General features: G+C 37.2%; 1 protein-coding gene across 1 annotated transcript; it reads right to left on the bottom strand.

Annotated features, from left to right (window-relative positions):
* Positions 1–822: 822 nt before the first annotated feature.
* Positions 823–16,425, bottom strand: LOC110442089 (amidase-like). The gene is made up of 11 exons (XM_021485523.1): positions 16,297–16,425; positions 12,738–12,845; positions 10,797–10,911; positions 10,094–10,266; positions 9,580–9,719; positions 8,625–8,825; positions 7,836–7,910; positions 7,316–7,472; positions 5,172–5,234; positions 4,070–4,357; positions 823–2,596 (listed from the first exon to the last, which is right to left on the bottom strand). Exons 1-11 carry the CDS (start codon positions 16,322–16,324, stop codon positions 2,400–2,402), a joined length of 1,545 nt encoding a protein of 514 aa, XP_021341198.1. The 5' UTR covers positions 16,325–16,425; the 3' UTR covers positions 823–2,399.
* Positions 16,426–24,290: the final 7,865 nt, after the last annotated feature.

Below are 24,290 nucleotides of genomic sequence, written 5' to 3'. Positions count from 1 at the left end.
CTCCTTCTAAAGCTTTGGATCGATTTCAACGAAACTTTCTAGATATGATAACTACCAACTGCAGTTGTGAATCGGGTATTTTTTTTTCATTCTGACACTTTTTAACAAAGTTATGGCCCTTTGTTAAAAAAATCCTTGTCCAAACAACAAGTTTTCACATATGATATCTACCACCTGATGTTGTGCATCCAGGTATTATTTTTTTCAATCTGTCCCCTTTTTTGGAGTAATGGCCCTTTGTTGAAAAACACTTGTTCAGGCAATTACTCCTAGACTATGTCGCCAATTTCAACGAAAGTTTTCAAATATAATAACTACCCCCTGATGTGCATCCAGGTGTGTGTTTTTTCAATCCTTTTTGATGGAGTTATGGCCCTTTGTTAAAAAATTCATGTACTGACAACTTCTCCTAATTTACTGGGCCAATTTAAAGAAAGTGTACAGATATGGTAACTGCCACCTGACGTTTTCTTTCCAACTCTTTTAAAAGGAGTTATGTTCTTTTGTTGAATAAACCTTTGTCTGCCTCATAAACTACTGGGCTGATTTCAATGAAAGTTTACAGATATGGTAATTACCCCCTGATGTCGTGCATCAGGCTAGCATGTTTTTCATTTCGACCCTTTTTAAGGTATTAAAACCTTGTTAAAACTCTTTTTCTCACATCTTTTCCTTAACTAATAGGACAATTTCAGCAAAACTGGTTCATCTGGGCTAACAAGATTTGGTATGTAAGTATGTTTTGGCATGGGGAGGGAGTACAGGAAGTATGTCAGTGACCTGTGTATAGCTCAGTCATTAAATAAATCATTACTGGTGGGAGACTGGATTGCTTTGCAATGCTTTACCTTAGTAAGCCTTTAGCTTACAGTTCTGGTTTATAAAGGAGCAGGGTATTAGTTAGCATTTGGCTTACAGCTCTAGTTCCGTATCTGGGTTGGTGTAAGCATGTTGTGGATGCTGAAATTGACCTACTTTTTACGTTTCAGTGACTCGCTTCATGTCCCTCATGTTTGACATAAAAGTATAAGACTCTTTCACGCCTAGGGGTGTAGGATATGGAAATTCCACCCGAGGGGTTTTCAAATTTGGTAAAACCCCCAGGCTTTGCCATGCTTTGTACCTCCTTGTACAATTGTAATAGGAGGTGTATATCTACGATATGAAACATTAGAAGAGACAAAGCTTCATAGTTAGTTTATTATATTTAATTATTATAAATGGCTATATACATATGACTATTGTATAATAACATGAAACCTAGAAAATGGTTGGTGGCAAATGGTGATGGTAACCGAGAAATTACTGAGATTAGCAAATTATTTAAGTGAATTAGTAATAATGATCTGGGCCCAGTTGTTCAAAAGGTGGTGAGCTAAATCACTGTTTAACGACATTTTTCAACATTTAATAATTTCGTCAATATTCAAGGTAAAACCTAAAAAAAATGCATGTAAACTCACTTTACTAAACATTTGATATCCAGAAAGTTGTAACTAATTCAATGGTTGTGTTTTAAAGTTACTCAAAAATTAAAATTTTCTCTAATCACTGATTAAGCTAATCCCCTTTTGAACAACTGGGTCCTGTTTTTCAGACATGGCTAATGGTCAAAACAATAAATATATAAAATGGCAAGTAGCCACACGTGTATGTTTGCATTATAACTGTATGCATAATAAATAGCTTCGTATTAACTGAGACTGCCAACAACCATTTACTATGTATAACAAATGAATACAACCATGCATGTCTGACAAGTTGGCTACTGAAAGCACATACGTTTTTTAATATGAGGTATTTACCTGAGGCGAACGTTCGTTTGCCAAAGTCACCCTTATGGTTTGTGATATGTTTATGTTTCAACTACACTGCAACATGCTTCAACTGAAGTTTAAGGTGAAAAGACAGTCACTTAATTGTTTGGAATTGTGAAAATTGATAGTTTTCTGCAAAATTTGATAACGATACATGCCGAATGTGTTTTATCAGTTACCGAAAGAGTATAACTTGTCAGTTTGATGTTAAATAAGCCCATTTTGTGAAGAAACGCACATATTTACAAATATATCGCAAAATGCATTTGACCAAAATACCGCTTCTTGTAAGTCAAACAAAATAGAGTAACAGTGCGATTTTGAGTTACATGTTGTATGTTGTTGAAAGATTGATTCAAATGTCAACACAAACACAAACAAACAAATCAATTATTGAATTCGACGTCTAACAACCAGCACACACAGTGCATAATACATGTAATTATAATATATAATCATATAATTCACCTTATGATATAGGTAGCGATTCAGGGATTCCCTTTATTAGATATTGAAAAATAAAAAATAAAAGAAATGTGAGTTAATAGGCCAAAGTGAGTCCATGTTTACAATGTTTGATGTTTAGACACTGTTATCCCTTATTTGTTCAAAAGCATACGCCATTTGCAGAACTGTGGCGTCATCGAAGTGTCGGCCGATGAACATCATTCCGACCGGAAGTCCCTCCAAAGTTCCGGCATTTATACTCAGGGCTGGATGTCCAGTAGAATCGAATGGTGCGGTGTTTTTTATCATTCCGAATGTGAGGCGGAGGGTTTCTGGAAAGCGAAGGAAGAATTTTAGAATGTTAATTTTAGATTTCAAAATTAAGACACCCCCGAAAAAAACCCAATAAAAAACCTAACAGCATTTAAATCTTTTCCAGGATGTATTTTTCATTCACATAAATAACAAAAACGTAACCAATATTGACCGCCAAGCGTAAAATGTAACGAGAGATATCTTTACAAGATCGCCACCACTCTGTTTTTAATTATACGATATGGCGGATATCTGACTCTAATTCTCTTCTTTTTGAAAATATGAAACCCTATACATATTTAAGTCAAGGCCGCTCCGTCTTCGAAAGGGTCCCGCTTTCGACACAATTATTCCCTGCACCAAAGGAATATGTCGTGACAAAATCGAAAAACTCTTTTCGCGACACCTTGCAGGTGATATAAGTAGACCACTCCGATGCCTTTGATATCAAATGAATCGTGCGGCAGTGTAACGGTAAACTCGACAGACTTTGGGTTTAGCTTCACTGAAATTTATAAATGACGGTCATCATTATTGCGATTGGTCAGATTTCTATACCTTTAACCAATCAAAAAGCTTGTCGGGACCCTTCGTTGTTGGCATGACAAATTCCAATGGTGCAAAGAAGATGTATGGGTATCGGCAGTGCAGCCCTTAAATTTCGAAGATGATGTTATTCATGAAAGTGTAAAAGAAACATATCGTTTGATCTCAATAACGTGTACAGTTTTGCTGTAGCGTTTGAGCAAGATACGGTACAACAGGAAAAATAGCATTAACCAAGAAGCACTTCTCCAGTGATCGTAATGGCATCACCAAATTACAAAGAAAGATGACGTCGATTAATTAATAATGGACATTCACATTTGCTTGACGCAGAAGGGCGACTTTTCACATGGTTTACGACAATAACTCATTAGTGTATAATCTACGTACTGTATGCCTTACCTGGATGATTATGTCCAAGTTAAGCGATATTGACCTTAGGAACATAACATGTTTTATCAGCGGGTGGTACGACCTACAAAGTAAGCCCTCACGTCTTCTCCGTAATTGGTGGTCCGACCTCGACGATACTCACCAAATATATTGAGGTATCTCTCTGTACTAGGTAGTGCGACCCTGACCTTATACCTATCACATAAATGTCTCTCAGTACTGGGTAGTGCGACCCTGACCTTATACCTATCACATAAATATCTCTCAATACTGGGAAGTGCGACCCTGACCTTATACCTATCACATAAATATCTCTCAGTAGTGGGAAGTGCGGTCTTAACCTTATATCTCTCTCGGTTGTGTCTAACACTCCCTTGACCTATTTACATGATAGCTACATGTGTAGCTCCATAGCTGACCGTACACCCTTGGACTACATGTTTATACTTGACAGATATATCTTGGTAGCACGAAGTACGCCCTTGACCTATTTATATGACAGATATACAGTTTACGGCGATAAAAGGGAGTCAACCCTTGACTTTTACTACCTGATATAGATGTTTCGGTTGTGGGAAGTTCCATGGCAGTACAGGGAAGTGTTGGCATTACCAGAACGTCGTAATTCCTGAGTGCCTGGTCGTATGCCTGGGTGAGCAGACGGGTAAGGTTCTGAGCTTTTGCATAAAACTTGTTCTGGTAGTTCCTGACCATGTACTCGCTGAAAACCGCCAACAGCTTACAAGGCATGCTGAAGTCATGCGGACGGAGGTTGTAACCCCGTGCTAGAGCCTCTTGCATGGAAGTGCAGTAATGACCCTTCCAGTTCATTCCATTTCCTGTTGAAACATTTTATAATTCAAAACAATCATACGGGCCCTAAAATCCCGTTAATGATCAAGCAAGGTTACAAGTATCTCCTCAGGCTGATTATAACGTGTTAGAGCACTTTACACATTCGATACTATCCTATGAGATGACTTGTTTATTATATATACAATGTACAATGTTTTCTGGAGTGAATTTGAAGCTTGACAATGACTAATTGAAGCAGTCTAGTGTCTTATTGTGACCATTATTTATATTTTTTTCTTACCATGCCGCCATCTTTGCATCCCATAGGGAAACCTACCTTAGATCTTAATTTGTCATTGATTATTTGATAGTAAAACAGGGTAAAACCGATATTGAAATATAAAACATAAATAATTATTCTACCATTCAATGGTTGCAAATATGAACTGAATCCGATGCGGGTCTTTATATTTATTACACATAACCTTTTAACTACGTACGCACGGATTGTCTAACATACACAACGACAAAGTAATAAGTATGTGCACCGCAACAAACCGTATGTCATAGCAAACTGTACTACAATAGGGACAAAAATACATTGTACCACGTTTATGTCAAAGTTTAAAACGAAATTTGGATCATACGATATTATTGCTCAGCGTCACCTCACCGAAATGGTAAAAATTAATAAAAGAATCGTATTCAGTTTTTTAGGCAATTTTCCATCCCATGGGTTATCGTGAAAGTATCTTATAAAACAGTTATGATTCGTCTTTCGCTGGATAAACATTTGTCCATTTTAAGCTACAAGACATGAACAAGTACACGAGTAGTCTGAATGATAACAGGACTCACCATTTCCTTTAATCATCATGTTGTATGCTCCTTCGAAACAAACTGGAGTCCATATTGCGAGACCTAAAAATAGTACAATGCCATGCTTTGGGTCGGGTTACATATACCTACATATAACTGTTAGATGTAACTTTGTTTCCTTTTTAGATTGCTACAATACTCAGACAATGTCAATGCAACGTAAATATATACAGAATATAGTATTCTAGTGAAACAACACACGTCAAAGGCATTCTGACTGAGAGTGATCTTAAACAAACCAGATAATGAATGAAAGCTACTCGTTGAAGAAAATGAGTGTCCAATGTGGAAAAATGGGCTGAAGAGAAGAAACAGAGAACTATGTCCAGTTAGTTTGACGTCTGTTCTTTGACAAATATATCACAACATATACTTTTATGTTATTAAGAACAAAACCACTGCAGATACTGACGATCTTGTTTTTCACAACTAAGAAGGGTTCTGTAAACAGTGTGCTCAAGCTAATTTGACGTCAATATAATAAATTCGGAAAAGACGTCGACAAAGGCTGTCAGGACCATACTATCTATACGTTAAACCAGTGTGAACTCATAAGGAAAAGCAATATCTTGAGTACATAAATTCCTCATTGTCACGGAACAACACGTGGCGTCTCGAGTACACTTCTTTCTACCAGTTGTGTATATCCAGAACACTGTATTATACTCTATGGTAGTGTGAACGATATGCTGAAAGTACTGATCGGACTGATAACACATTCGCAGAGGACAAAGAAAAGTAACATACAGAAAGAACTACAACTGCAAAAAAGTGCACATAATGCCGCCGTAACACGAGCAATGGCTAGTAAAATTTAAGCACATGGACAACGACTCGAAAATGTAACAGGATGTCGAAAGAAGTCTTACAAATATCAGCTGGAAATATGAGCAAGGACGCGGTTATTCATTAAATTAGAAGTTGAGCAGAAAGTCGAACATTTGGTGAATAAGTTTCAGCGACAAAAAGTATTTTTACAGGAAGCGAATTCAGCTGCCAGCCAGGCGAACCTGTTTCTTTGATTGGTAAACACGCATTAGGGCTCTTAAATTGAATAGCAAAATAACAGTTCATTTCGTATTTTAGTAGTTTTAAGATTTTCTGGATTTAAAAAAAGTCTTTTATCTAAAATAAAGAAATTTTAGGGTCGGTATTGTTCATATGGTATTGCATCTTTTTCTGTGGTATGTGGAACTGAAACAACAAATGATGTAGATAAATGAATTCTATATTTAGAGATAGTTAAAACATATTTTTTGGCTGAATATGACAACAGTATGCATTCACAATAACCACTGTACGTTCGGGCAAAGAATAGGTAGTAGCCCTCTATGTGTTTTCGCAAGAGGCGACAAATTTGGACGTTTATTGTCCATGTATTCTGCTAAGAGGTTATTGAAGAAACCATATTTTATATGCTCACCTAGAACCTCCATTTTTCTTTCCTACTTCATATTTTTTGTCTTTTCATGTGGCCTAAGATGTTGCAAGGACGTTACACCCAAACAAATCAATTAAACAAACGGTCGTCATCATGAACCGGTTTACATCTGTGATATTTCAATTTCATTTCTACCACGATTAAAGACTCGCTCACCATTTACCTAGGTCGTTGTTAACCTACCTCCTGTTCTATATTTGCCGGAAGACAACGAGACGTTTGCGATATTTAGTGTAGTTTTTATTTATATGCCTGTATTCCCTCTAGATTTTGACAACCGTTCCTGATGCTTTCCTCTGTGTTTCCCGGCGGCGTGGGACCTTGTTTCTCTATTTAACATTTCCTTCTCCATATCGCCTAATTAAATCAATATCTTAATTTCCTTTGCTTTGTTGTGGTCTTGCTGACAGAAACATGGCCCCACGATCAGTTTTGAATTTTGTTATGAACTCATGTAACAGCTTAGGTATATGAGGGGGGGGGGCTGTCTTACTGGCAACCTAGCTTCTCCAGTGATGCGGTATAACCCGGGGACCCGCTCACTAGTTCTGCAACGTCGAGCGTGGTCAATAGTGGGATAGGTGACCGCCCGCATGTTCCACTAACACAACGCAAAACCACAGATAATACCATCGGTTTGTACATGGATGACCCCCTCCCCAACCCACTCCCACAGACGTACCGTCGGCATGTAGTGGTATGGACACCTCCTCTACCACAGCCCCGGCCTCCCTGAGTCTCAGTGCTGCCTCCCTGACACAGGTGGACACACCGACATCCACCCCGTCAAACCCCTCCGTCACGATGCCCACTCGCTTACCAGACACACCTTTCGACAGCTGCCGAAGACAAAACTCATTTATAGGTACATTTGTATTTTCAAAGTTGGTCTTTTTAATGGTTTCTTTATGTAGACTGCCAAAGAGTTTGCATATAGAGTCTCCGTAATTATATATACTTAACAGTCGTGCATAAACAACGAAATGTTACTGAAGTACTTTTATATTCACAGGGACGAACACAATGGATGAAATGGTCGATTACGTGCAAATGAAAGTTCATTATCCCATGAACCAGCTGCCACCCATTAATTGTGACTTACCATTGAATCAAAATGGCAAAGAGTATCAAAAAAAGATCAAAGTATATATCTGCACAGAAGCTGCAGTTGCGACCATTTATATGATCAAATGCATACTGACCAGGCTGGAGTAGGGGGGAACTTCGATGCCCGGATGTTGTCGAGGGTCCGTCCCGTTATCATACCCAGCCAACACCTATATCAGGTAAATAAGCGTGACGTTACACTTGTAATTACTTAACCGATTTGATCAAATAACCAATCGTTTAACCGGGTAGGTTATTTGCAAGGTCAGTTAAGTTGTTTGTGTAGGAAATTTGAGCCTCTGTTGTAAAAAAGCGATATTTCTAACTGTAACTTTCTTTAGATCTGAAAACTGTTCATATTAATTAGGCTTCATGCGATTATCCTTTAAGTGACTCCTATATTTACCTTTTGAAATTATCAATGATTCTTAACTGTCATGATTCAATATCCAAATATTTTATTGAAAATGTACAGTAGAACACAGAAGCATTATGTTATGACACAAATAAGGTAAAACTAAGAAGCATCTTCTCTTCTTAACAACGGATTTGAAAGGAGATGTTCCGATGACAGTGAAAGCCACCATGATGATTAATATAATCTTCCCCTGCCCTGAAGGTAGGTATCTAGCTACCCGAGGCTCTGCCGAGTGTTAGACAACCAAAACAATCACCCCGAGGGTTGGAGATTTTCCTGTTACACCCTTAAGATAGGGGATGATTATTCTTCTCACATCTTATTATTTTAGTCACAACTCCACCGACAGTAGTGTAAACAAAAACACATATGGGGTATGAATATCGTCATTCACTTTTGATGACGTCACAATTACCGGTGACGGGTTTTAATGACACCTGTGAAGAGTGGGAGAAGTTTAACCCACCTCTAAAAGTAAAGCACAATCCGCCACTGTGCGCGTCATTGGTCCCAGGTGGTCAACTGTCATCTCAATAGGCACTGCCCCTGTGTACGGCACTAGTCCGAACGTCGGCTTGTGCCCCACCGTCCCACACCAGCTGGATGGAATGCGGACAGATCCACCTTGGTCACCGCCAATCGCCATGTCTATCTCCCCTCTGGCAACCTAGAGAATGAAGTAAGTTATGGACAGTTAGTAAGTATAATTAGAGAATATCACTGCAACAAACAAATACGGTTTCTGTGTATTAGCAGAGTCAGATATTATGTTATTTGGTTAAACCTTCTAGATACAAACAAGCACAGTAGGAAAATAAAGTATACCTGCTATGTGCAGAAATATTAAGATTATCTGTCGTCGGGATACAAATATGAAGACATACGGTTATATAAAGCATTCTGAATGTAACAATGATAAGTAATTGATTAACAGCGAATTCTGGGTATAATAGAGTAAACCAATACATTATTTAATATTGGTGTCTGGTATAAACTTTTAATTAGATGAGACCTAATTCTATAAAGAGATGTAAGTATAAAAAGAGAAATGCAATAAATAATTTAATTATGATTAAAATTAAAAATAATTAAAATAAAAATAATTTAGACAGCCACTAGGTATTTTATAAAGAAAGGGAACATAATGTATAAATTTATTAATACACGAAATAGACTACTGAATAGCCTCTGGGTGACATTCATGATCGTGAACTCATGTTTCCCCGCGGTTATACTTATAACATATTTTTTTTGTACTATTTATTATGATTTTAGTAGTGTGTAGAGTGTTTTAATTCATGGCGAAAACCTGACTGTGATGTGCTTTTCGATGGACGATTCGTGGATCGAACTGAAGTTGATATGATGGACCTAGTACGCCAGTCTACAACCGGTGGTGAGCTATGTAAACAATCACCTACCAGGGAGGCTGAGCCGCAGCTAGAACCCCCAGCACTCCGAGTTGGACAGTAGGGGTTCGGAACTGGTCCAAGCGAATTAGTCCATGAGTTTCCAGATAGACAGAGGTCTTCACATGCCGTCTTACCCATGATTCGTCCTCCTGTCGGGACAAGACGTCATATCCGGTACATGCGATGTTGACGCAATGTACACTTGAACCATGCATTAAAACTCTCATATGGTGGATAGAGCGAAAGTGAGCGTAACCCCTGGATATCGAGGATGGGTCAAGAGAGACCAATGGAGTACAATTGATCAGAGATATGATTAACATCAATTTATTCCTAAGGATTTTTCCATTCACATAAAGAACCGTTATACATTTATGTAACAGAAACAAAATTAAGACATAGATGATTGACGATATCTTCTTCTCTTGAAGTATGCAAGCGTAACGCTTTAGGAAAGTAAAGTGTATCGAACATTTTAACGCAATACGCTTCTATTGTTTTAAGACCACGGGTGTAGAATTACCAGCATCAAGAATCCTCGTGATGATTGTCGCATCGAACTCCGGGGTGTATCCCTCCAGGTGCTTGTTGCCGTTCATCATTGGGATTCCTGCGATGGCCACATTGTCCTTGACCCCTATAGTTTTACCGGCCAACTTTCCAGTGTCTGCACCCTTAATATCACATCGCCAATACCTAATCAACAATATCATCACTAAAGAACATACCAGTACACAATGTACCTCATCAAACAATATCATTACTATAGAACTTACTAGTGCCAAATTTACCTCTACACACAATATCATTATGGTAGATCTTACTAGTACACAATATTCCTCTTCACACAATATCATTACCAATAAACCCAAACTTAAACGCACAACAGAACGCACAACAAAATATCATTAAAGAGGGTATCGCAGGGAAATATGCTCTTTCTTTGTGTGATGTAAATGTTGATGTATTTTATTATGCTCGGAAGAGTGTCTAATGGTTTTGTTGTCACCAACCGAGCTAGATTTACATGGCTGGTATTATCGATGAAGCAGAATATGCTTACCCTTCCGAAACACCTGGTCTTAATTTAGAACTTTTTCAAACGTTTCAAAGTAAATCTTTCTTTGTTCATATATCTCTATTTTTAATTTGCAACTAACAAAAACAATAACAATACAGAAAATTATACCATGAAATTATAAAACATATTTTCTTAAAATACTGACCAAGAACTATCCGTCGTTTCCCTGTGACCTGATGTCCTTGGGTACTTGACCGGAAGATGTGGTTCTGGGATTTCATTGATCCTCTGATAAACATCAACAGTACCTTTGAAGTACTCTGGAGAAAAGATGTTCATCAATCATTCTGTTATCATTAATATAATTCAGCAAGATTAAAAAATTCAAAGAAATAATAACTGTCGTATATATGAACACTGTCACATCTAGCAAAAAAGACGGACGCTTGCTTTCACAAAGGGAACGTTAAATATCGTGCGAATAGAAGTACCGAAAGTTAGGTATGATATTTGAAAAACAATTAGCATGTAAACGGGGAAAGTACAGAAAGTATGTATTGGACCATGTGATGTTTCGTCCATCAGTGTACCTGAAGTCAAAAGAGTGAAAACTAATGTCAAAATGTTCTGATACATATGTAAAAATAAAAGCAAAAACTTTATTACGCCAAAACTTTACAATCTTTGACTTCAGCAGATAACATATTCTTAAACTAGTACATAATGCACAACGTGCTAGAAATAATTCCAGTTACAAGACTGCGGCAAAATTTGATAACTGTTTACTGCATCCCAGGAAATTTTCACCCAATCAAACTTTCGCCCTTCGCCCTTGAAATCAATTTTCGCCCATGGTTAATTTAGCCTTTCACATTTAATTGCTACATATGCAATGATGTTTACTTCTATTCGCTGTAGATCATGATAGCATCGGAGGGTGAAAAAGGGCGAAAAAGGGCGAAAAATTAAATGGCTGCGAAACTTTCCCAGTATACAATATCCATTATCTCACTTTTTTCGTAAAACATTCTCCAGAAATACGGATTTAGGAAGTACCTATTAAAATATTTTATTTGCTGATACAGACAATTTTTTTTTTCCAATTCACATGTACAATAAAAAGGGGAGGTGTTTATAATATCGTTTATTTCATTATTGAAATAAGAAATAAAATGGCTGAATCTATTTTTGGTCTTTTCTGTTTTGCAAACGTGATTTCCTTGATGCAATCGTATCCTATTTCACCAGTTGCTAAAGCATGCATTTTTCTTGCTGAAACATTATGTCTCAAATGTATTTTTTAAATGGATTTTCCTTGCTGAATCCAGTTTTTCTCAAATGTTTTTTTTTTTTGTAAATGAATTTTCCAGGCTTAATCTTCATTCTGTCACATTATAATTTTTCTGTCGGGGTTAAATCTTCATCCAGTCTTTTTTGTTTTGATTAGGGGAATTTCCTTGCTGATTCAATAGGGTTTTCGTAGATGAAACTACATTCGGTAATATTTTGGTTTGCAAAGAAAATTCTCGTTTCTTAATCTCCATTCTGTCTCATTTGTTTTGCTAATGGAATTTCACTAACATCGTGTTTAGTGAGTTAACTACAAAGAAGTCGATTCAGAAGTACCTCAATTATTATACCGCCAACACGTTATTATTTAATTAACATATACACTTCTCTCCGATGTGTTGAAAAACACAAGGAAATAAAGAATCAGAACCAGAACTTTGATTTGCAAACGGGAATTTCCTTGTTGAATCTGTATTTGGTCTCATTTGTTTTGATAAGGGATTTTCCTTGCTGAATCTACATTCTGTTTCGAACGTTCTTTTTTCTAATTGGATTTTGCTTGCTGAATTTACAATCCGATGTATTTGATTTGATAAGGGGATTTTTCTAACATATTGTAAATTAATAAGTGAAACCTCGAATCATGTGTAACGATCATACCGCTAACCCTCTAGTATTTATATATGCACTTGGCTATATTCCAAATATTCAGATGGCCGCAAGGCCTGAACGCGTTGGCGATGATTAACTATATTATCTTTGTTAATGATGTTTTAGGTCTCGATTCACGAACATCCTGACTTACTGAAGTGTCCTTTACTTTTTAAGCATTTGCAAATATCTCATCTGTGTTTACCATGGAAAAGATCTATCTCCGCTTCACTGCACTTCAGGCGGAGATCATCCGATATCTGAGTCAGCTCATTTTTAGACGGTAGTAGTATGGCGGGATTCTTCAGGAGTCCTGTAAAAATAAAAATAAATATTATTTCACAAGTGATGTCAGTTCATCTCCTATGCATATTACTAAGTTACGGTACGTTGCTCTAGTGCCCGTCATATGTTATTGACTTGTGGTATTTACCAATCTGATTAAAATCATCTGTTACATGGCTCCGCCTGAACATCGTTCAGGCGTAGTACGAAGTTAACGAAGCCATGTAACATATGATTTTAATCAGATTGGGTATTTACAACATTCATTTGACCTACATTTGTATGCAGTGATTTTATTACAGAACTGTTATTTATACCTTGTGCGATGGTTAGTGAAAATTGACTACCAATTATCCCGTGTTACTTACCTCATATACTACAGTGTATGTAGAAATCTTACATAATTAGAACAATGATTACCTACTACAATGTAGTCGTGTATTTAGGAATATATTGATATTTAAAAAAGGCATGATCTCCGCCTGAAGTGCAGTGAAGCGGAGATAGATCTTTTCCATGGTAAACACAGATGAGATATTTGCAAATGCTTAAAAAGTAAAGGACACTTCAGTAAGTCAGGATGTTCGTGAAAGCGACACTTAACTTGTCACCGTATGCTCATTTAGTTACCCTATTCTGTTACTTCAGTGTTCACGTTTACCCTATTCTGTTACTTCGGTGTTCACGTTTACCCTATTCTGTTACTAAGGTGTTCACGTCTACCCTATTCTGTTACTTAGGTGTTCACGTTTACCCTATTATGTTACTTAGGTGTTCACGTTTACCCTATTCTGTTACTTAGGTGTTCATGTTTACCCTATTCTGTTACTTCGTTGTTCACGTTTACCCTATTATGTTACCTAGGTGTTCACATTTACCGTTTTCTGTTACTTAGGTGTTCACGTTAACCCTATTCCGTTACTTCGGTGTTCACGTTTTTACCCTATTATCTTACTTCGGTGTTCACGTTTAGCTATTATTTTACTTCGGTGTTCACGTTTACCTTATTCTGTTACTTAGGTGTTCACGTTTAACCTATTCTGTTACCTAGGTGTTAACGTTTACGCTATTCTGTTGCTTCAGTGTTCACGTTTACCCTATTCTGTTACCTAGGTGTTCACATTTACCGTTTTCTGTTACTTCGGTGTTCACGTTTACCCTATTCTGTTACTTAGGTGTTCATGTTTCCCCTATTCTGTTACTTCGTTGTTCACGTTTACCCTATTATGTTACCTAGGTGTTCACATTTACCGTTTTCTGTTGCTGAGTTGTTCACGTTTACCCTATTCTGTTAATTAGGTGTTCACATTTACCCTATTATGTTACCTAGGTGTTCACATTTACCGTTTTCTGTTACTTCGGTGTTCACGTTAACCCTATTCCGTTACTTCCGTGTTTACGTTTTTACCCTATTATATTACTTCGGTGTTCACGTTTAGCTATTATTTTACTTCGGTGTTCACGTTTACCTTATTCTGTTACTTAGGTGTTCACGTTTACCCTATTATGTTACTTAGGTGTTCACGTTTACCCTATTCTGTTACTTAGGTGTTCATGTTCACCCTATTCTGTTACTTCGTTGTTCACGTTTACCCTATTATGTTACCTAGGTGTTCACATTTCCCGTTTTCTGTTACTTATGTGTTCACGTTTACCCTATTCTGTTACTTAGGCATTCACGTTTACCCTATTCTGTTACTTAGGTGTTTACGTTTACCCTATTTTGTTACTTAGGTGTTCACGTTTACCCTATTATGTTACTTAGGTGTTCACGTTTAACCTATTCTGTTACTTCGGTGTTAACGTTTACCCTATTCTGTTACTTCAGTGTTCACGTTTACCCTATTCTGTTACCTAGGTGTTCACATTTACCGTTTTCTGTTACTTATGTGTTCACGTTTACCCTATTCTGTTACTTAGGTATTCACGTTTACCCTATTCTGTTACTTCGTTGTTCACGTTTACCCTATTCTGTTACTTCGGTGTTCACGTCTACACTATTCTGTTTCCCAGTGTTCACGTTTACCCTATTCTGTTTCTTCAGTGTTCACGTTTACCCTATTCTGTCACTTCGGTGTTCACGTTTACCCTATTATGTTACTTAGGTGTTCACGTTTACCCTATTATGTTACCTCGGTGTTCACGTTTACCCTATTCTGTTTCTTCAGTGTTCACGTTTACCCTATTCTGTCACTTAGGTGTTCACGTTTACCCTAATATGTTTCTTAGGTGTTCACGTTTACCCTAATATGTTACTTAGGTATTCACGTTTAACCCTTTCTTTTACAACATTTAACACATCGGCAATATATTACATTTCTACTGTTTATCAACCATGGTACAAGTCTGTTTCAAAGGCCATGTCGTAATGCAAATATGAACAAGGAATGCATGTGCAGCTTGTAATAGGTGCATCTCTTCCAGGTTCTCTGAATATACTCTTGTTAAAGTGTGAATACAGGTTTCACAGCTGCAGCACTAGAAATTAGGCCGTAGACATTGCGCGGCTTGTTTGTGAAATGAAAACAAGGCATCACGTAATATTTTTGTTGTACAATGACAATGACAATTGTTTATACAATACAATTTATATTTATACATATTATTTTAAGTGGTAGAATTAATATAACGTATGTTTGAATAGGATGGTGGAAAATATAACCCTGTTTTTGAAAACGATGCCACTGAGGCAAAAACGGTAGTTTTTCCCAACATTCTCTCATTCTCGTTTTATATTTTGACATTATAAATGCACATATATGTATTGTTGATTTTTTAAATAATCACTAGTTAACCTGCATTTTTATGTATATACCTGCATGCTTATTATCAACATTGTGGCAGCCTTTTTATGCATAGTTGTAGCTGAAGACTGTGTGGAAGTTGTATTATATACCTGTCAATCTGATTAGATACGATTTTTCAATTATAATTGAAGAAAGCAATCGTGAATGAATGAAGGCTAATACTAAATGAGAATGTGAATGACACTGTCCACCACAGTGATACTGACCTTGGTCACATAGCTGTAAGTGTGTCAAGTCAATATGTAAACCAATAGCATATTGACCTTGGTCACAAACCTAGACGTACACATACACACAAACCTAGACGTACACATACACACAAACCTAGACGTACACATACACGCAAACCTATATACTTCTGCATTCGCGTTTAAGCCAAAACGCTGTTACAACCATATACACATGATATACCATAGTATAAAAAAAGCATTAGGTAATGGACCTACTACAGCAAAAGGCTGTTCTGTACGACTAAAATATTCGTTTGTGCGTAGGCTTGTGTACACCAAAAGTGTTCTGCACGCTAATTAAATATGTGCTTTGAGCATAACTTCACAACATTGTCGCAAGAATAGCACTTCAGTGCTAATGTTATTATGTTACATGTATATATGCGACGTTAAATAAAGCTTCTTGACTCTTGACTCTTGTACTAACTAACGTTATACTCACCAGCTGGCTGTTGCTTGTGGTCGGCCATTATCACACTGCAGGGAATACAAGTGTGTAACAAGTCTGACGCGATCAGGCATACTCCACTATATAGTAAGTTTACATTGGATGCTATCGGAGGTTTTACGCCACTGCTGGCCGGGTTGAAGGTTACGGCAGTAAACTTGATTTAAATATTAACGACATGGTGTCAATACATTTTATGGTCTGATGTGTAGTATTTTCTAGGCAGATACTAGCTATTTATATATATGGTATGTGTATCTTAACAAATTGAAAGGTGAGAATTTATATTTATCATGCTAGGATTAAATGTTATGTCTGCACAACACTGATCTATCAGCCCCTCTTTCCTCTGGCCCTGACAACAGGCTTCGAAATTATGACAAATACATGTCTGTTGTGTCAAAATGTCTGAGTCTGGTGTCAGGGCTAGAGGAAACTCGAGCTAATCTGTAATATGTATCCTATATATTAAGATATTTGTCGAAAAACTTTTAGAAATTCGGTGTGTATTTCAATTTTTCTTGTTTACAGTTGGCTTGTGGCATGGACATATGAAATGCAGATTTTATACTTACGTGATATAAAGATATCGGCAAAATTATCACGGATAATCTAGTAAGATATCGACAGAAATTCAAACGTTATTGCGACATATTCATAGATTATGTCGACATAGGTAACTCGTAAGTCGAAAGCCGATGGCAGAAATATGTCACCATACGATATAACCGTTATTAATTTATATCAAAGAAATGTTTGTTATCTGTACTAGACAACGTGTATAAATGTTTCCGTTTTGAGACCATTGTCAAATTCACAAACAGTTTCGCCCAATTTCCCACGTTGAACTCCATCCCTCTGCTCAAACAGAGCCACGTCCTTGAAGTATACAACAATGAATCTCCATCACCCAGGGATGCTCCGTAGGCTTTTAAAGAAACTGTTTATAGACATACGTTATTGAAAGGCATGCAATAAGTCAGTCTTAGCCGTTTTAATTTATCTAGGTTCACTTCCGTGAGACATCCATAACCCCATTATTACAAAAAAGATTCAATGCAATGCTTAAACAAGTGTATTACTCACCAGGAAACCCATATTTAGAACTTAAAAGCAATAAAACTAGGACAGGATGACCCTTTAAAACCATGACAAGGAACAAAGAGAATAAGACCAACTGTTCAAGAAGAGTAATTATCCAAGTTTTGATAGCATTAGTTCATAGATTTCCGGAGATGCAGGTTCGTGAAGACTATAGGATAGTTTTATTTTCGACAAATGATCATGGTTATTGGGAAAATGTTATTTTTTAGTGATATGGAGGTCAGTGTTTTTAAATCTGCTCGTTAGTGTGAATTTTTGTTTCGTTGTCTCGTCCTAAAATCTCGATTTGAGGACGAGACATTACTTTACATAAAGGGCCGGTTTTCAAAACGGCCCCTTCTCTGATTCAAATTGCCCATGCCGTTGTGGTCACAAATCTATAAAGTATAAAGATTTAGGTCACTTGGTTTGTTTTTTATGGCTCCTCAAAGTTGTACCTTTCAAAAGCTGTCTAAGTGTTGATAAAATGTGCATGTTATGTAAAATATTAATGAAAATCTAATCAAATGATGGTCAACGTAAAGAATACATGCATGGCATGATTGTGACAAAAAATCATGTTTCCATCGCGCCATTTGGCTGTTTTATGGAAGAAACAATCTCAAAAATGCCATTTTCGATGATAACATTTTAGACACAAAAACTGTGTTTTTTAGAGAATACACCCTTTTATGGGCGTTGGATGCAAACCAATTTTTATCCTATTAAACAGTACGTAATATGCTATTGATGAGAGGAAAAATCATCAAAATGTAAGTGGTGGAACATTTTCAAATGTTGGGTTGAATTAGCCTATGGTTGAATTGCCGATTTTCGACTTTCTTTAGATAATTAACAAAAAAACGAGAGTATTTGCTCGGTATGTTGAGAATATGTACACAGATATGAAAAAAAGTGAGAGAAACACTTTTTCATAAAAAAAATCCAAGATGGCTACTTCACAAGTCCCCGTGGTTGAAGACATTGGCTGACAAATAGACAGAACAACAAACAAAACGTGTTCCTTATGATTTTGGTTGGTTTTCGCATTTACGGGAGTGTTCATAGCTACGGGCGATTGTATAATACCTATATTTATAAGTTTGGTTAGTCACATGGTAACGGGGATCTTTCATATCGAGCCCCAAACATACTTTCGACATATGCACTCCGTTGCCGCATGGAAAACTATTTCAAGTTTTGTCGGAATTTCTTTACCTGTGGTTGTAATGGTCGAGGGTTTTCCAGCGTCCTGTAATACCCAAGGTAGTACAAGATACTGGAGATGTGCGCACACATTCCCATCGTTCTCTCTCCAACTGGGCACTGGCAGTAGTAGTCCTTTATTGGGGCCTCAACATCGGGTGAAACGGTGAACCGTATCCAAACGTTATATTTCGTTTGGCTTTTGTGTCGAGAATGTATTTGACATCGGAGAAGGTCTGGGGAGTGCTGGTAAAGCCACACCTCATAGTCTCCGTCATCACTTAAATGTTCGGCGATGTAACCAGGAGCCAGAGATATCTGATACGTTCCACACGTAATGGTTCTCAAGTAATCAAGATCGAGACGGGGAAACAGTACGGAAGATGCATCCATCTTGACAAACTCGGACCTTGCCCGTCTAGATAGATCCGGATCTGTCTTGACTCTCTGAGCTAAACCATTCGGTGTTGTCAAACGGTCCTTCATACGTTCAGCCATTAGCCTATCTTTGGCATCTCTCTCTGGAGATCTCTGGTAGATCGGTCCTCTAATACCATTCAGACAGGCTGTGACGGTTCGAAGCAAAGCCTCGATGACATTGATAAAGCTGTTAGACACCAATTGCGTTCGGAAGAACGTCCAGTGTTTCAGACGACCATGATAGGATTCCACAATCCACCTCGATTTGGTGATAGTTCTGTCAAGATTTGCTTGGACGTCAGAATGTTGACTTTGACCGGGTTTCAGGTATGACGGCATGCTAGCATTGAGGCCAGAGGCTTCGAGAACTGGTAGGACATCTCTAAAACCTCGGTCAACGACAACGTTGTCGTCTGGTTGTAGCCAAGTAACTAGCTTGTCCATGACTTTTTTTGTAATTGTAGCATCATTTTCGCTGCCAGTGAATGGTCCTACTGTGTCCAGAATGTAGCCATCTGGTAAGGCGATGCTCATGAATTTGAGATAGTTTCTCTTCTTCTGGCCACAGTAGGACATTCTCTGGAGCTTGTGGTCGGAGCTTTTCTGGATATAAATATAGGTGCCATCTAATATGGCAGTGGCTTTATCTCCAAAAAATGCTTCTGAAAAGACAGTATTGTGCCCGAGCAACTGTTCTCTTGTCAAGTGATCCGGACCTAGAAATTGTGGGACTATCGATGTGTCTAATGCCTGTACTATGGAGTGGAAAGTTTTGGACACACTTGACTTGGAAATTCCAAAAAGAGAAGAACACTGACTCCAGGAAATGTCGGTTTTCAGTTTTACCCAGAACAGTAATAGAGCATCGTGTGTAGTCTTGGTATATATACCAGATGAAAGATATGGGGAACAGTGCGAGTGGATTTCGAGGAACTGATCTTTGGACCAACCTGTCCAGGCCATGCATGCCGAGTCATCAAGAGAAGAAAAGCTTATTGTAAACGCAGACTGGTTCTGTGAAAGGACGTGCGACACCTCTAGGAGGTCATTAATGATTTCGGACGATTTTGATGGTAACTGAGATTCCAAGGAACCTCTACCATCAAGGACAACCTCTGTAGACGGATCTAAGTCGTTACCAATAAGGTGAATGGAGCAGACGCGGGATGAGGTGGGACACCACAGTTTGTGTGAATAGATCAGGTGATGTCTTGCACGTTTTGGTAAGACTGATGATTTTGTTCCATTTCTTGCAAAGGTAACAAGACAGAGACAGCATTTTTTTGTGTGAAGATGATCCATTCAAAAGATCATGAAGGGTCAGCAACGGCAGGATATGGGACGGGGAGTCGTCTTCTTCCTCTATTTCCTGGTTCTGCTCGGGTTCAGGTTCTGGCTGATTTTTGTTCCGAAGATACTTCATGTAGCACTTCTGGCAAATAAGGTAAATTTTCGCTTTATTCTGCTACTTTTGGAATACAAGTACCGACATCTGTTCTGAATCAACAACATCCCAATCATCGCTATAAAGGGATAATTTATTTACGTTGTAACTTACTAATATCGTACTTTGTGCGGTTTGAAATTCTCCCTTGGTACCTTCTTGCATGCGTGCTCTAATTAAACCCGTATTTTTTTTTATTCGAATCCAACTGTGAACAAATATCTAATTAGATTTATATATTATGATGCTCATTATTCTTGCTTGCGATGTATTTTGTAAATCCAAAGCGTCAAAAAGGTGTTATGTGCGGAATCAAACTCGCTTGTTAACTTCTCACTGAAAGGCCCGGATACGTAATGTTTGGTTAGGAGGTATATAATTTCAGTATCTAATTGATTTCAAAGGTGTTATTTGACTAAATACTTTAATAGTCCCTTTAAGAATCATGCTGTTATGAATGCACTTCAACTAATAAAAGTAAATTATGTGTCCCTGGATGTGATACAGGATTTCATGTTTTCCTAGTATCATAAATGAAAACTAGAAAGTTTCAGTTATTTTTTATCACATCTGAAATCAAACACATTCCAACGCAATGTAATTACTATTTAGATGAAATCAAGGATGTTCTTATAATATCACAAACAGGATATACCAGTCACAGTTCGTTAATATCAAGCATATTCCTAAAAGGATTCTTTTTATGTCATGGTAATACTGTTTTTGATTGACGGTGGTGGTCAAAGGGACCTGATGTTTAAGATTCAACAAGCCTGATTGATCGAATCAACTGTTCATAGTTCACCGATATATCCCCAGTTTCATGTTGCTTTCTATCTTGCACTATCTACCCGGAGATGGCGTGCCGGGCGTGGCCCCCTAATAGATGATGCAGTCACCTAAAATGTCATATTCATAGACCATAATTAAAAATCAGAACTTATATATGTAATTTGTCTATATTGAACTTGTACATTGGTCTATACGAAAAGAACATAGTGAGATTAATGCAGTCGAAAATAAGGCATTGCGGCTGAAGTCTTCATAACCATATCTTACCGGACTTATAACACGTCAATCTCTTTTGCGACCAAACTGAGTGCTAAGAAATTACCCATAATTTAACGTTTACTTATATACTTACTGTAGGTAATGCGGAGCTTTATTTCTCTTCTTTTATCTGTTGAGAGGAATTCCGACCTCCAATAAAGATAGAATTTGCCATGCGAAACCACTAAAATCATAGTAACATCCCTTGGTAATAACATTTTAGCAGATAATAAATTAGAAAACAAAGGCTAAGTAACCTTGATGCGTAAATGAGCTTTAGATGATGTGTCATTTGACAACATTCTGTGATTTTATGAATGTGCTTGACATGTTATAAACAATGAAGCTGAAAAGTACGATAATGTTTATAACAAGTCTAGCTCTTTTATAAATACATTAAATGTTGAGAAAGGACACTTCATATGAAGTTTAAGTGGTTTTTACGGCCATAGAGCTATCGTTTAACACACATATACCAGTAAAAAAGGGTTACTCGGACGTTTTACTATGATTTTCGTACATTCCCATTGTAACAAGCATCGATCTACTTTGGAGGCCGGTGTGCCTCTCCACACATAGTGAAGGAGAAGTTAAGCCCCGCATGACCTCGGTATATACATGAACTTTAAATAATATGTCATTTCGTAGCATTCAGTTAGGTCACTAAAGAGACTGTCATGTTATATACAAGTCAATCGGAAACAGTCGACACTTTCCGTAAACGACCGTTTACGTAGTGGTTATAACTCCAGTGAGCTATTATTATCAAGATATCAGTCTTAATGCTTTATTTTTGACTACGTTAACCTGGTTATATGCCGTTTTAATAGCTCATGTAGAAGTTCAATATATTGAAATTACATTATATATATTCCGATTTTTAATAAGGGTATTTGAATACGACATATCAGGGGGTTGAAATTGAGGTTATCTATTACAACTTTTAGAGGGCTTCATTGTAGATATGTCTTTTGTCCTAGTCTGCTAATGTTAATCTGCACCAACTTTGCAGAATTAATGGTGTCTTACCGAGTTGAGTTGACATCAGGTTTTACTGAAGGTTTAACAACATTGATTAAGGTGATGATGTACATGAAGTTACTCTTGATTATATATCGAAACCACCATCACGGACACAAAGTAAATACGTTCGGAGTTTTGAAATTATCTGCCATAAAAATCATCGTAGTGAAGGATAGTTTTTCTCCAATCCTTTCCTGATTATCACATGTTAATAGCTTAATGTGACATCATATTAAATTGTTCATGTGTCATTCAATCTTCTTTTCTATAGTGTCATGCTATCACCTGGTTTCGTTGGGTTTCGTGTCGCACACTTAAGTAATGAATCTTTCAGTTGGCATTCATAGGCAATATGAATGCTAGCAGGACAGATGTTTATTAAACAGGAAGCGCTAGCGCACTTCAATGAATTTGCTTTTGTCCAGAGGGCAAACATATTGCCTATAAACATGCATGCCAACTGAAAGCAGTCTTATGGTTTGTGATGTAAACGATGTTTTGGAGAAAGCTCGTAGACGATTATTAACTTGCGATAGCGTTTGGGGGTTATTAGCCATATGCTTACATTTCTAGCTTTTATTTTAAGAACAATATATCCTCTGGCCTCGTGATGTTATCCTTTATTTAAGATAGATGGTTAATTGTGAATTACAATGTTACGACTACCTTTTTATTATTGAAATGTCTTGATAACAAAACTACATTTTTCAACAAATTTTATTTATATTATAAAAGAATAGGATTATATCCGACTTGAATTGACACTTCGATTTGAGCTGACACTACTGTTCGAATTGCTAGCTTTCTCTTAATTTTAATGCAAGGAAAGAAAACAATTACACACATTTATTTAACTTTTTTTATGATAAAATGATCAATTCCTATAAACCACATAGTTCTCATCGCCTTAACTAGACTATTCAGAGAACTCTTCAAAACAAATTTAGGGTTGTTTAGATATCAAAAACCAAAGGTTCAATTCTGACCAGACTAATCAAAAAGAAATTTCATTTTACATGTAAGCTGATGTTTCTCGGGTAGTAAACCAGAATTTTACTTAAAGGAAAGGTATATATTAACCAACGTTCTCTTTTCCAATTTTGCATCTTCGAAAAACAAGCTTAAGTGACCTAGTAATGTTGATATTGAGCGATTTTCAAATTCATATTCTAAAGTCCATACCAGGAGATAACCAATTGATTCAAAGCTTTGATACAGAAACTTGTAATACCGAAATCTGGTAGAGTTACGTTTTGTTTATGCGAGTTAAAAACAAAATGTCAAAGTAGTAAGAAGTAATGTTAAGTGTGCAATTTATGTTTTTATTTATGGCCTTGATCCATTTATCGATGTTCCGTACATGTGTATCACAGAGCCTTGATCCATTTATCGATGCTCCGTACATGTGTATCACAGAGCCTTGATCCATTTATCGATGATCCGTACATGTGTATCACAGAGCCTTGATTCATTTATCGATGCTCCGTACATGTGTATCACATAGCCTTGATCCATTTATCGATGCTCCGTACATGTGTATCACAGAGCCTTGATTCATTTATCGATGCGCCGTACATGTGTATCACAGAGCCTTGAGCCATTTATCGATGCTCCGTTCATGTGTATCACAGAGCCTTGATCCATCTATCGATGCTCCGTACATGTGTATCACAAAGCCTTGATTCATTTATTGATTTTCCGTACATGTGTGTCACAGAGCCTTGATCCATTTATCGATGATCCGTACATGTGTTCCGTACAT

The sequence above is a fragment of the Mizuhopecten yessoensis genome, unplaced genomic scaffold (assembly GCF_002113885.1).
Source record: "Mizuhopecten yessoensis strain PY_sf001 unplaced genomic scaffold, ASM211388v2 scaffold716205, whole genome shotgun sequence".
NCBI lineage: Eukaryota > Metazoa > Mollusca > Bivalvia > Pectinida > Pectinidae > Mizuhopecten > Mizuhopecten yessoensis.
The sequence above is the reverse complement of the archived record's forward strand: the minus strand, read 5'-3'. Positions and strand labels throughout refer to the sequence as shown.